General features: G+C 30.1%; 2 protein-coding genes across 2 annotated transcripts in view; both read left to right on the top strand.

Annotated features, from left to right (window-relative positions):
- The window catches only part of LOC111626234 (phospholipid-transporting ATPase ID-like), a 49,093-nt gene extending 42,186 nt beyond the window's left edge, over nucleotides 1-6,907 (top strand). The window contains 7 exon segments of the mRNA XM_023369542.1: nucleotides 3,846-4,024; nucleotides 4,093-4,349; nucleotides 4,592-4,775; nucleotides 4,868-5,091; nucleotides 5,162-5,245; nucleotides 5,398-5,643; nucleotides 5,721-6,907. Coding sequence (XP_023225310.1) covers nucleotides 3,846-4,024; nucleotides 4,093-4,349; nucleotides 4,592-4,775; nucleotides 4,868-5,091; nucleotides 5,162-5,245; nucleotides 5,398-5,643; nucleotides 5,721-6,266 — 1,720 coding nt within the window. The 3' untranslated portion in view covers nucleotides 6,267-6,907.
- Nucleotides 1,128-2,193, top strand: LOC111626233. Its single transcript, XM_023369541.1, has 2 exons — nucleotides 1,128-1,390; nucleotides 1,586-2,193. Exons 1-2 carry the CDS (start codon nucleotides 1,279-1,281, stop codon nucleotides 1,963-1,965), a joined length of 492 nt encoding a protein of 163 aa, XP_023225309.1. The 5' UTR covers nucleotides 1,128-1,278; the 3' UTR covers nucleotides 1,966-2,193.
- Nucleotides 6,908-15,552: the final 8,645 nt, after the last annotated feature.

Genomic DNA, 15,552 nt, shown 5'->3' with positions numbered 1-15,552 from the left:
AACCAAAAATTTTCAAACTTGCAGGGTATTTTTATATATGGGGTATTGAATTTGGTGGTTAAATGTTAAGAGATGGGGAGATGGTAGGTTTGTATCATATCTTGAGTGGGATCATACCTAATGAAAATTTTACTTGTCATGGAATTTAGTTTTTTTAACTAGTTACCCATCCTCAAAAAAACCTTTGGTCTATTTATAATAATCAATAATATGAGATTTTATTAAATAATTTTTTAACAGATAGCTCAAATTTTTTAAACTTAAATTTTACTAAAATTAATAAATTCTAAAAATTTTTCCATTTAAAAAACTTTTAAGAACCACAAGTGACGTTCACTCTTTAATTCCGACTTCGATAGAGTTTAAAAAACAGAGAAAACAAGAGAATTATTTTCACTATTTCTTACTTTATTATGTTATCCATATATATTTCGCTATTTTAGCCTCTTCAGTGGATATTACACTGTCAAGTTGCCAGTACTATTATAGTTCATCAAGCTATCCCAGCATGCATCGACATATGCTCCTGTATTTAAATTTATACAATTTGCATGTTCTTTAATACAGTAATGTTCTATGATGCGTCTTTTTACAAAATTTTTTTCTTTATACAAAATTTTAATATTACTACGATCAATAAGACAATTTTTAATACTGCAGTGTTGTTGCCACGGGGATTCAGTTCTGTTCAATCGAATTGCCGCCTCATGCTCCTTTAGCCTCACTTCCAGTTTTCTTCCTGTTTCTCCAACGTAGCTTTTCCGTTCTGTGCACGTACACATCAATTCATATACGACTTCTGCAACTTCTAAAGGATTCTTCGATTGTTTTTCATTTGCTTTATTAATCAGACAAATACTGTTATTTAATTTATTTTTTTGTTCACCTACTAAATTGACTGAGAACAATTCTTTAATATAAGTTTTATATTTTTCATAAAATTTGAAAATATATGGAATTTTAATATATAAGTTTTCTATTTTATTATTTTTAACATTATATCTATTATTTAAATACGAATTGTACCACTTACGTATAAGCTGTTGTGGATAGTCATTCAATAAATATTTTTTAAAAAGATTCTTANATAGTTTAAATAAGAACATTAAATTTACTTATGAAGAAGAAAAAAATTATGAAATTAATTATTTAGATGTAATAATCACAAGAAAAAATGAAACATTGCTGTTCCGAAAATACGAAAAAATATGTAATAATAATAAGGTGATTAATTACAAGTCATATTCTTCTATAGGAATAAAAAGAAATGTTTTTTTGATGGAATTAAAGAAAATATTTAATAGAACAACTTTAAAAAAATATATTGAAATTGAAACTAAGAATCTTTTTAAAAAATATTTATTGAATGACTATCCACAACAGCTTATACGTAAGTGGTACAATTCGTATTTAAATAATAGATATAATGTTAAAAATAATAAAATAGAAAACTTATATATTAAAATTCCATATATTTTCAAATTTTATGAAAAATATAAAACTTATATTAAAGAATTGTTCTCAGTCAATTTAGTAGGTGAACAAAAAAATAAATTAAATAACAGTATTTGTCTGATTAATAAAGCAAATGAAAAACAATCGAAGAATCCTTTAGAAGTTGCAGAAGTCGTATATGAATTGATGTGTACGTGCACAGAACGGAAAAGCTACGTTGGAGAAACAGGAAGAAAACTGGAAGTGAGGCTAAAGGAGCATGAGGCGGCAATTCGATTGAACAGAACTGAATCCCCGTGGCAACAACACTGCAGTATTAAAAATTGTCTTATTGATCGTAGTAATATTAAAATTTTGTATAAAGAAAAAAATTTTGTAAAAAGACGCATCATAGAACATTACTGTATTAAAGAACATGCAAATTGTATAAATTTAAATACAGGAGCATATGTCGATGCATGCTGGGATAGCTTGATGAACTATAATAGTACTGGCAACTTAACAGTGTAATATCCACTGAAGAGGCTAAAATAGCGAAATATATATGGATAACATAATAAAGTAAGAAATAGTGAAAATAATTCTCTGGTTTTCTCTGTTTTTTTAAACTCTATCGAAGTCGGAATTAAAGAGTGAACGTCACTTGTGGTTCTTAAAAGTTTTTTAAACGGAAAAATTTTTAGAATTTATTAATTTTAATATTTGTCTACACCGATCCCATTGTTTTTATTATTTATTTAATTAAATTTTACTATTTTTCAAAATAATATTTATCATAACTTAACAAAATTACTTCTTTTAAACTTTTATTATTTAAATTTATATCCTACTGTAATTGAAAATGATCACTTCTTACCTGGTCTGCCTAACCTCTTGTTTAAGTGCTGGAAATTCATGCATGAACTATTGTCAGCTTTTTTCTATAGCTGAACATGGAAGGGCTCTGATAATTATTTTAAATATGGTTTTAGTGTATTTGAGTAACTTTTCCCAAACACTTTTATATCATCTTTTAATATGTATTTCTTTTATGTCTTTTACAAAAACACTAAAAATTTGCTTCCTTTTTTCATTTATATAATAATCCAAAAATTGCAACTAACATAATAATTTTAATTGTTGAATTTGGCTTACATATAAACTGCAGCTTAATATAAATTTCTGTAAAATTCTAAAGATTTTTTTTGGAGATAGAAGCATTTGCTTTGAGCCAATAGAGATATGCATTATTTAATGACAGGGATGTGTTCCAAGAAATACATTAAGTAAACATCATACTTAGACCAACTTTGTATAGTATAGTTATATGTAACAATTGTAACACAATAAGTATTTATGTATCTAAATGTATCTAAATATAGAATAGGTACAGGAGATGAAAGTTTTTCATCTCTCTCTCAGGACTATATTACAAGAACTCTGTGGTCTGTTAAGTGGAATGGTGTTAAGCACTGCATATCTGTGTATGCTTTGAAGTTGTAGAGTTTGTGGATTTTGATATGCTTATTTTGAAACTTTACAACTCAATCTTACTATAAAGAACAGTAACAGGAATTTTATGGTGATGGAATATATAAGCCATTCCATCAGCATAGTGACAAGTGACTGAATATATTATTTTTAATGTAATCATCAAACTTAGTTTCAATTTATGTAGTTGGTTGTGTGTGTTAAAGTTATTGAATATTATTTATGGAACATTATTTTTAAATCTATCCTTTCTGCATGTGTACATGTATCTGTGTGATTCCAAACTCTGTACAAATTTTTATGCAGTAAAGGGAATTCCAAGACACATTTTTCATCTATGAATGTATAAGAATGTACAATCACAAATGTTACCTTCAAGTGCTAGAGGATATTGTTTAACAGTGTTATGATTGCCTAGAGGAAAATAGGAACAGAGAACGAACTTGTTGTTTGTTGCCGACAACAAACTCAAAAATTGGATACATTTCATGTAATGTAACCTGATGTATGAAGACTCCCATTGAATCAGAAGCAGTAACCTTGCAGCAGTAACAGCATATAGCAACTGTTCATGAAATGCCAGAAATCATTAAATATATATCATAATCAATGCTTTATTGCTGTCATTTATTATTTATTATTGCTGTTGTAGCCAATTGACACTTTGAGCAACTTCTTTAATAAAACTCACATTTCTCACAGTTGTTTCCATTCATTTATGTACCAGATTTACCAATACCAGGCAGTTGTCCCTTTAGCATCAAAGGTAATCTGTGGACATTTACAGATAGGAAACACAATGACAAACATTTTTCATTCATTAAAATCTATACAGCATATTTGAAACATTCTTTATATTAATAAAAAAATTGCATGTAATATAATTTAAAATGTTTTAATTATTTTGGTTTAATTTTTAGGACAGCCTTAGAAAACAGAGAATCTAAAGTTAATCTAGTTATGGAAGAAATAGAAAAAAATCTGACTTTGATTGGTGCCTCTGCCATTGAAGACAAATTGCAAGATGGCGTTCCTTACACAATTGCAAACTTGGCATTAGCCGGAATTAAACTATGGGTGTTGACTGGCGATAAACAAGGTAGTATCTTAAAATTTTGTTTAATGTTAATATAATGGACTGTTTTTTTAAAGAGAAATAAATTGCAGAGACTGCCATAAACATCGGATATTCATGTCAGTTGCTGACGGATGACATGGTTGATATCTTCATTGTTGATGGAAATGATCCTGAAGAAGTACAAAAGCAACTCCAGACTTACAGAGAGAACATTCGGAGTGTCATGTCTCATACTAAAGGCGCTCCTCAGTGCAGCGTGGTTACATTTTTGGATGATTTATATCCACTCTCTAACAGCAGGGAGGATTTTGGAGGATTTGCACTTGTTATTAATGGACACAGTTTGGTAAGTTTAAACTTCAGAGATTTTTAAATTCAAAATCATTAACAAATATGCAAGAAAATTGTCAAGATATTTGTTATATCCTTTAGAGCAAAACTAAGATTTGAATTTGTATTCTCATTTAAAGCTGAATATAAAAATCTTTGATTTATTTAGGACATTCAGTTGTTACAGTGCAATTATACTAATAGCAATAAATTTTTCATATTTAGAAGTTTTATGAATAAATCTTTTTTTTGTTTTAGTCTTTTGCACTTGATGAGTCAATGGAACTTCTATTTCTTGAAGTTGCCTGCCACTGCAAGACTGTCATTTGCTGTAGAGTCACTCCTCTGCAGAAAGCATTGGTAGTAGATTTAATCAAAGTTCATAAGAAAGCCGTTACATTAGCTATTGGTGATGGCGCAAATGATGTCAGCATGATCAAAAGTAGGTTTTATTATAAAACTGAAAAATCCGAATTTTTTAAGTGTAATGTTTGTGTGAATGCTTAACATTTATAGAGAATATTATCTTTACAGCCGCCCACATAGGAGTAGGTATCAGTGGACAAGAAGGTATGCAGGCCGTCCTAGCCAGTGATTACTCGGTGGCACAATTTCGTTTTTTGGAACGTCTTCTCCTAGTCCACGGACGTTGGTCTTATTTTCGAATGTGCAAGTTTCTACGATATTTCTTTTATAAAAATTTTGCATTTACACTCTGCCATTTCTGGTTTGCTTTCTTCTGTGGATTTTCAGCACAGGTATGTAAAAGTTTGATCAAATTTCTTAGAATTTGTTTTGACTCATGATTGATTTTATATTTCTTTTCAGACTCTCTTTGATCCAGCTTTTATATCTGTTTATAATGTTATTTATACATCATTACCAGTTTTAGCACTTGGAATACTTGACCAGGTAATTTTTTGTGATTAGAAAACATAATTTGAGTAAAATTTAACTTTCGAATTTATAATTATTTTCTGTTTGAATTCAGATGTTAGATAATGAGATTTTTTGTTAAATTAATTACAAAAGCCATAAATAAATCTACGCATCCTTATTTACAGGATGTAGATGACAAAAATTCAATTCGATATCCAAAACTTTATACTCCTGGGCATTTAAATTTACTTTTCAACAAAGTTGAATTCTTAAAAAGTGTTACTCATGGAATCCTTACGTCTTTCATCTTGTTTTTTATCCCGTACGGAGCATTCAACACCGGAATAAGTTCAGAAGGTCGAAATTTAGATGATCTCCAGCTATTCGGCACCACTGTTTCCGTCATTTTAGTGTTAGCTGTGACTTCCCAGGTATATTTTCCTTGCAAATATATTTTAATTCTTGAGAATATAAAATTATAAATTAATGCAATTCTATTTTTAAACAGGTTGCTTTAGATACTGCATACTGGACTGTTACAAACCATATAGTGATTTGGGGAAGCATTGCCTTTTATTTTATATTAACTTCTCTTATCACTAGTAACTTGTTTCTTTACAATTATGTGGGAATGTTTCTTATTGCCATTGCCACTCCACAATTTTGGTTTACGACTTTTTTAACTCTAACCATTATTTTGGTGCCTATAGTGGCCATAAGATTTTATCACACGGACGTCCATCCAACATTATCTGACAGGGTCAGGTTAAAACAGCGGAAGTCGTGCCTGAGGTCTCGACCCTCGGACACGCAACTGCACAGATCTTCCAGCATCAGAAGGAGCAGTCGGCGTTCCATACGTTCTGGATACGCTTTTGCCCACCAGGAAGGATTTGGCCGCCTCATAACTAGCGGCAAGATAATGCGAAAGAACAAGTCCAGTAGTTTCGGAAACAACTTACATCCACACTCCAGGAGCCACAATCTGTGGGTCACCAGAAACCATTCAGGAAACTCCAGGGAGAGAGCCACTCCTTCCACAGTTGAAGTGTAAAGTTTTTTCTGTGTGTGTGCGTGTGTGCATTTCTGTGATTCGGCATTTGCACCTGTTACAGTGCATAAATATTTTAAGTTTTTGTTCCAAATTTTCAAAGAACCTTATAAGTTTCAATTAAATGTTTCGAGAAGAAGCATATCGATATTTAATGTTCATATTTGCAAAAAAAAAAGTTTTTTCTACCATCTTTATCATGGATTATGGCCTTGTACATATTAAAAATTGAAACAAAAGAAAATAAAATGTCTGTACTAAAAGTGTTGAACATCTTCATCTAGTGCATTACGGAACAGACATTTACCTATATCATTGTTAATAAGTCCATTTTATGAAGTGTAAACTAATTGTGGCACAAATTTTTATTTTATTAAAACTGTTGGTAAATACAGAAATCTTCCTACACTTGCATATGTATAATATTCTTTGTAAACATTGATTTTTAAAAAAAAATTTTGTTGTAGCCTAGATTTATAAAAAAACAAAAAAAAATTGTATTCGAGTGATATACTTTATTATATATATATAATGCATTGCATTAATGGAAAAAATTATTTTAATTGCAATGTTGTTTAAAATGCCTGTTCTTATAGTTAATGGGTGAAAAAAGTTTATATGGTTAATAAAATTTATGTATTTTATAAAGGATCTTTTGATTTTTATAGTATAGTTTTGCATTAAATAATTGCTTGATTTACCATGAAGTAAATTGCAAATAACAAACTGAAAATTCGACTCAGATATTTTGAAATCTTGCACTTATTTTTCCAACAAATTAAGGAATTTTTCATCTTTAACTACATGGTATGCAGCAACTTTGTCCCCACTTCAAAACCTGGCTAAGGAAGTTTAGTTTGTCCTAATTTGTAGCTATGATATGGCATATTCACTCCTCATTATGCCACTGTTGGTGTTTAACTGATGATGATGATACATTTAAATACAAAATTGTTTTTTACATATATTGTAGATAATGAAATTCAACCAGTTTGTAAACATGAAACAGATCTGTTTGTATAAATTATTAAAACAAGTAGACCATTGCAGAACATCCTGTATAAACATGATACTAATATATGGTTGACTGAAAATTTAATTTGTTTTCAGGTAAGAAATGGTAAAGATCACATAATATAGCAATGATGCTTAACAATTGCAAATTGGCATGTTATGCAATAACTATGATCAGATGGCAATTTTGTATTATTGTAAAAAATCCACTTGTGTAAGGTCACATTTTGTGTAGTTTAGTAAGGTTTATAAGGACAATTAACACAAGAATTTGCACAGTTCATCATCCATATTGCAGAGCAAAAGAACAAAGTTATACATACTGTTGTGGGTTTGATCTTACACTCAGCTATTTGAGTGGCATGGTTACCATTTTAAGCATTTATTGTGACCACCACAAAAGTAAAGCATTCGATGATCGGTAAAAACATTCAGCATGTCGTCTTGCAATAAAGGTGCATCTCAGTGCAGCATTGTGTGTAAAGTGTGTAAATCATCATAAAAAAACAAATCATCCTTACTAGTTTTTGTTCTTAATTTGCAACCATTATACAGAAATCCCAATGCCCATAAAGTTTGGGCCTACATTCTCATCATTTCAGGTAAGGGATCCATACCTGAAGTTAAAACAACTATGCTGTAGAATATTCTGTAAACGAGAGATAGGAGAAACAAATGTTATATTATTAATAAATGAAGAATCAAAAAGGCACAGAAGTGCAAATATTAAAGTTATATATAAATATAACAAATATGTTGATGTAACTATAGCCTTAAATGCATAAAACAATTTCAAAATGTGTGTGAATTTTTTATTGAAAGCTTGTCATTTAACTTAATAAATCATATGAGAAGAATTTCTCATTTGGTATCAAACCTAGAATTTCAATTTTAGGTTGATGTTTTTTAACTCTCAATATAATGAATGGATGCCAAGATGATATTAAGAAAGGCATCAGGCTTTAACAAGGGGACCATCAACCCTTGTCCTCTTCAAATTGATTTTATTTTTCTATTATGCAAGGGTTCACAAGATGATGATTAAACAAAGTTAAGGATGATTTACATTGGATGCAAAGGGCATGAAAGCAAATTTCATTCACACTGCAAGTGGTGATAAGTATGGTCACACTTTGTAGTTTCTCACTTTTACTAATAGATGGTGTGTTAAAAATGTAACTGCAGTATAAATCAAATTTAATTTTTTTTTTTTTTTTGTTTACTGTGTTGTGTAGGCTTATCGAAATTAAATTATATACCAGTATTATTTTAGACCGTGAATTTTTTCTTTTCCCCTGCTGTGAGTCGAGAACTCTAGTTGAGATGAAAATGTTTTTATTGACTTGCTGTCACGTACTTCCATTAGCTGACACAAAAATTTTTAACTCCATGAAGTTACTGTTTGTTTCGTCGTTCACCCTCTTTAAAGCGTGATTTACACAATGCAAAGTTTTTATAGTAGAGGAGGAGGTGTTTCCCAATTACATTATAGTGAATTGTAAACAAGGTATCATAACTATACCCACATTTTTTGTGCAAAAAGTACTGGTAACTATTAAACTAAATGTTCTTAATTGGATTTTTTGCTAGTGTAACTATAAGTATGGTTTTTGAAGGCTTCTGTACAAAAAGTCAAAGTAGGCTTAGGGAAAACTGGGTGGTAATATGGAACCTTACTGTATATTTTCAAAAAATGCTTTAATGTATCCAAAAACAAATAGGAAATTACAAAGAATGTTAAATAATTTTGTAATTATTTACTCCAATGTATTTTATCGAAAAAATCTTTTATAATAGAAAAATATGATCTCGATCAACAATGTATATCTCAGCAACTCTTTTTCGATATTCTCAGGAAGAATTGGCTTTCTACCTAGTGTCTTTCACAAATTGCTCCGGACAAATGTCTGCTTGCAAAGAGAGGGTTCGGAGGAGTTGAGTTCCATATTAAAAGTACCAATGGGGTCCATATCATCATCAGCGCCACGAATTAACTTGTCTGTCAAGACAAAACTTGAAAAAACGTGATCGTCACATTAATATGTACTGTACCCCTAAGTCTCTGGAACAGAATACATGCACCAGTGAGCCTACAACTACACGACTTATATTTTAGAAATAATTAAATTCACTTACCATTCAAAACTTTCGAATTTCGAAATACACAAATTTGCTATTCACTACGGACAACCGTATAACTGAAGTGAAACGGGCTTTCCCCTTGCTATGGATGTCTGCCTAGTGCAGTTCAGCCACAATCTGCTACAGTTCATCTTTATTATCAGTTTGAAATGGAGGGGTTCCATAATACCACCTTTCCCTCTACTCTTATACACAGTGAAATAATTCTTGCCAGTTTTGGTTATACAGCGAGTTTGTAAAAATGACAAACATGCAAGCATAGTCAAACCATAGGATGGCTGGTTGGCATGATGAATGTCACAGCTTCAAGCCTCTAAATTAAAAAAAAAATTTGGAAAGAATCTTTTCCTGCAATGTGTAATCATGTGAATTGTTTTTAGCCTAATATACATTTAACTATAAATTATTTAGTTATTAAATTTATTTGCAAACCAATATATAAAGAATATGTACTAATTTAGTATTCAACGGAAAAATAAAAATTGTTTTGACTTCGTGACCACCTGGCTCAACAAAGTTGCCACATTCAATTTGAAGAAAATGTGAGTTCAACCCAACCCCACGTGACATATCCCAAAGTTTGGGATTGTCTTCTGATCTAACTTATGACAATTACTTAGCACACTTTGTAAACTGTAAGCAAATTGTAGCAGCTGCATGCCAGGATCATCAAGTCATAGAACAATTCACACCTTATATCTTGACACATCTTTAGACTTTCAACTGCTTGTAGAAACCATCATCATAAGGAAAATGCAAAACTGAATCATGAGAAATGGAAGGTGTAATAAAGTGCAGAGATAAGTATTTTGAATTTAGAAAATGTTGAACTGATGAACAAGAAATGGAAGGAGCTTGCAAATGCTCTAATTTATTGTAAATATATGTTGCAAAGCAAGAATATGATTAGTAATTTGTCTCCACAAAATATTGTCTGTTTTTGCTACTATGGGGGAGGAAAGTTTTAAAGAAATTATACACTTGCTGGAGGATACAAAAATTCACAATTGCATCAATATAGAAAATTCAATGCAAAACCTTTTCCTATAACTTGCAGAGAGGCTTGAAGCCATGATGTCCAGCGTGCCAACAAGCCATCTTATTCATTCAACTAAGCTTGTGTCCAATTTGTTTTTACGGACTTGGTATCTAATCAAAATTGAAAACTTTAAAAAAAAATCACACTTATCCAACTAATACCTGGTGAAGTAACTCTTGTCCATGTGTTAAGAGTTTACAAAATATCAATACTTAATGTGTTATAATAATTGACCCTTGCCTTCCTTAAATTGGTCTCGTTGTAAGATGCATTGTTTACAATACTTCAGCATTCCAATTCCTTTTGTTGAGTGTGAATAAGCACAAAGAAAAACAATTAGTTAACTCAATAAACATTTAGAAAAAAAAGATATTTTATATAATTCATGTAATAATCAAGACAAGTCAAAACCAAATTATTTTGTTCTCTAATGAATAATGCCATGACTAAATTTTCTGGTGCAAAAGAAAAAATTTTCTATAAATGACTTTGACTAAAAAATTTATAAAATGTAACTAAAAGTCAAATCAGAAATTTGGCTTTGACTAAAAATATATATAATGCAACTTTGAATGCAATTGCCTCAAAAGAAAGAAAAAAAAACTTAGCTTTTATATGAGTCTACTGATGTATCTAAATATTTTACATTTGAAAATTAATATTTACTGGGCCTATTTATTTATATATCATAAGGCCTTGTTTTATGTGGAATTGATACAGGTATACCTGGACTTACGTCGTTTGTCAAAAAAGTATATGGAAAAATAAAATTCAAGTTTACGTCATTTTATTCGACTTTACGTCTGTCCGCCACAAATATTGAAGTCTTAATATCACTAGAAAATTGTTTAAAGCACATAAAATCATATTAAAATGTATACATTTACAAGTATGCACTGTATTTACAGTACATGCATTCGTAAATTTAGATTACTTTTTTTGTTCTATATTAAAAACTAAAATTTATTTGTTTGTAAGCTTAAAATAGATCCTTACTAACCATATATTATAAAAAATGCATTAATAAATAGAATACAGAACCGGGAATGGTAATTTACGGTTTAGCCTAGTGACAAGTAGATTTGGAGACAAGTAAATTCGACTTGCATCGTTTTTCGACTTAAGTCGTTTTCCTGGAACCAATTACCGACGTAAGGCGAGGTATACCTGTACATGTAAATTCATGTTTTTGCAGAAGGTTAAATTAATCCTGAGATGCAAAGGAATAATTCTTACTAAAGTACTACTGTACTAATGTACTGTACATTCTATTTTTATTACAAAATTTAGTTTAACATTTACTTGATATTAATGTTTTTTTCTATTATATAAACACTTTCATAAATATCTAAGCAATTACCATCATCTGGGTCTACTTGGAGTAGACTACAAATTTAAGCAGTATCTTCTGATACACAAGACACACACACTTAACTGGAATAATGATATTCTCAATAATCTCTCTCTTAAACCCACTTGTCAATGATGGGTTTATCTTACTCTTGCTAAACTGAGATTTGTAAAAGAAATCTAAAAAAAAAACTATTGTATAACAATCTGTATCCTGGTTTTATAATTACACACACAGTTTTGTCCTATGTAAAGATTATTTTCTACTTAAAAAATATGTATTCTAGTTTAAAGTGTTTTGGTAAAACTTATAACCAGTAGCATATGGGGCAAATTTTAACAACAAATGAAAACAAAAACATATTTTACAACAATTAGTTCAATTTGTACAGTGGATGAAATTTACATCAAACTATTTAGAAATTCTGTTTAGTTCACTAGAATTTGTTGACAACAGATGAAAATGTGGATTTTATGTTACATGCTGTGAATCTTCCAACATTATTCTACAAGCCTATATGTTATAGAAGAGCAACTTAATATGAATATTCTTTTGTATTAAACACAAATATGCATGCATCTTAAGGATTTATCATTTACTTTCCCACAGAATAATACACAATTATTGTTGTTCGATCATGTTATCTCTAAAATGTTTCGATGTAACTGCAAAATGAATTGGCTAAGTTAGAATACTATATTTCAACATAGAATAACCCATCTTAGTTACATGTGCATAAGCTGCATATAAGAACTTTTACACAGTTCATTCCACAGTATGAACTCAGTGCCTGTAGAGCAACCATTACTCCTGTAGGAACAAGTTGTAACTGCAATTAAAAATTAAAAAGGGCTGCAAATTATGCCACTAATAATGCCATTATAACATTACAGATTGGCATGGTAACTTTTACTATGGTGCCAATCAAAACACTATGATGATTTTGTCAGCAATCTGTCCAAAGTTAAATCTCAAGTTCACCCATTCATTACAATGGATTTTTTAAAACTATAATGACTTAAATTTAAATTTCAGAACTTCTGACATAATATGTAAGATCCAATAATTAAAATTACAATACTTGATACCAATAGTTTATTAAATTAGCATAAATAAGGTAATAGTTATGAAAACTAAGAATTTTACAAGTATATAATTTTATGCAGTATATATCATCTAGTGGCAGCATTACCATATTAGTAGTAGTAGTAGATTTGTAAGTCAATGCTTTTCATCAGATACAAAGGACAGAGCTGCCAGTCTAATTTTGATTGAGACCATTAGTATATAAATAAAAAATTTTTGTAAGAAATGATGCTGCAGCTTAAATTCTGGATTCAAACCATGTACAACTAAATGGGTTCCCCACAAGTATTAAGAAATTAAAACAACAGAATATTAAAAATGTAAATGTTTACATTCCCTTGTGCAGTTCTATAAAAATTTCAAATCATGTTTTGAGATAATGCAAATGTTAAAATGATTTTATACAATAGTAAAACAAAATATTTTTAAAAAGTCTACATTTAACTTGCTTTCTTTTATAGATAACTGGATTTTTGATAATTTAGTTGAGAGTTGCTTCAATTTCCTGGCAACATTTGAAACTGTGCGCACAATATTTTTCATTATTATAAAGTGGCAAAAAGCTTAATTTTGAGGTAGGGATGAATTTAATAGAGCCAGAAAAGTAAAAATGCTTTCATTTGCATCACTAGCTTATCATCCATGTCATTCACTTGGTCCAGTGATAGGAATCATTCATTTTACAATGGACATACGTTTGGACTTCGTCATGTGGTGAACATGAATTTGTCGTAGTATTCTTGTCAAGTTATAAAAAAAAAAAACAATTATAATTAATCATATTCATATGATGAATCCTTAGTAAACATTAGTGTAAGAATATGCCAAATAAATAAGTGCAATAATTTTTTGAAATGTACAGTACAATTGCATACTATTAAATTTAAAATTTAAATATTGTTCTGATCTAAAACTCATTTATCCAAAATATTTATCCTTAAAAAAAAATGGTCATTAATAGAATTGGTATAAAGATCTTTTAATGTCCTTGCAATTGGTATCACCGACAAAAGTTTGAGAAAATCCTTTGATTTCAAACTTGAGATGAGCAATACTAAAGAGCAGTACTGCTTAATTCCATTCCAAATACTTTAAATGTTGTTCTTGGTTTGAGGCATTGGATGAAATAAGGTGATTAGATGAAAACATTTTTCAGAAATTGACTAATTTGCATATTCTTTATTTATGGAGGAATAAATATCTCAAAAGGGAACAATACATTATGTAGAATAAGTGTATTTTATATACTGTTAAAAGCAGGGCTGTGGAGTTGTATAAAAATCTACTGACTCTGATTCTTCCTTACCATCCGACTCCAACCAAGGGAGGACTTGTTACCAAAAGAGACCCAGAAATTCTGATGTCATCACGTGACCTCAGAATAAAATATTCAATAAATAGAGTTCTAATAAAGATAGAACGTAGAAACTTTTTATTCCAACGCTAAAAGATTCCTGTAAGTAATATATAAATATGTATTCGATAATTTTTACTTTTCCGGCTGTTATAGATAACAGAGGGAAAGTGTAGTGCTCGGTCAAAAAATACCCTTTCCAAATTTTTACTTTTTGGACTCAGGACACCTTGAAATTGAGATATGCAAAAGATTTGAGTTTTTTATTCATGTGGATGTTAGTCTTTGCGAGGGGACATAATTTTGTTTACCCTGTTTGAAGCCTAATAATTTCTGTGGTCAGAATCGGAGTCAGATGAGGACACAGGAGTTAGTTATTAAGCGTCAAAGTGGTCGAACTAAATCATGTCCCCATATACATTCTAACATCTTAGGCCAGAACACCTTAATGGGTTTTACTGTACTATCATAAAATGACAAAAAAGCTTACTTTGAGGGTAGAGACGAGGTTTATTTTAAGTTTTGAATGCTAATAACAAGTAAAATATTCATTAAGAGATATGACACATGACCGCTTTTGTGTCTTCACCCTGTTGACCTTTAATTAAGAACCAAAATTTAATAGTATTAATGCCCCTTATACACAAGCCACAGTGCAACATTTCATTTCTTAAACTTTACCCATTCTGAAATATTGTTTAATATCTCAGAACAGAAAATAAAAAAAGTTAAACAAATTAGACGCCAACACACACGGGAATTTTTCCCCTTTTATTGACTTTTTTGAGGAGTTCGGGAGGTCTCCAAACATGTAATTTGAAAAAAACCTGGAGGGTCAAATTTGATACAATTCCAATACTTTTCTGTTTTATATACATAACAAGTTGGGAAGTAAAAAGGAGTCTGAGGATTTTTTGATGACTCCGACTAAAACACCAAAACTCCACAGCCCTGGTTAAAAGAAAGTTATATATATCTAACTATTTTAATTTGGGCTCCCTTTTTCCATAAACTACAAAACTAAAACAAAAAAGTTTAGTCTATAAAAAGCAAAATTGCCTAATTCTTGTATATACTTTTGCTCCATTTAATTATGAACAAGACAATCTGTTTAAATTCTACTGGCTTAATTCCTGCTTAAGACAAGGCTTCATGTTCACTTTTTCATTATCCTTCCAAAACTTTGATTATGAGGCATTTTCCTTCAAATTGTGCATGTTTGTGTATGGTGTGTTTATTCAAACAAACCAAACAAAGTGAAATGCATTTAATACAGAGGCTGCCATGTTGAAAATTAGGGTCT

This window comes from Centruroides sculpturatus, unplaced genomic scaffold, assembly GCF_000671375.1.
Source record: "Centruroides sculpturatus isolate CEXI.00-Female unplaced genomic scaffold, Cexi_2.0 scaffold410, whole genome shotgun sequence".
NCBI classification, from domain to species: Eukaryota; Metazoa; Arthropoda; class Arachnida; order Scorpiones; family Buthidae; genus Centruroides; species Centruroides sculpturatus.
The sequence above is the reverse complement of the archived record's forward strand: the minus strand, read 5'-3'. Positions and strand labels throughout refer to the sequence as shown.

What these genes read in the sequence shown, in the direction of transcription:
- LOC111626233 (XM_023369541.1), top strand. Translation starts at nt 1,279, where the DNA reads ATGGAATTAAAGAAAATATTTAATAGAACAACTTTAAAAAAATATATT. An exon ending in CTATCCACAACAGCTTATAC is followed by an intron (nt 1,391 to 1,585) that starts GTAAGTGGTACA and finishes TGATTAATAAAG; the next exon opens with CAAATGAAAAACAATCGAAG.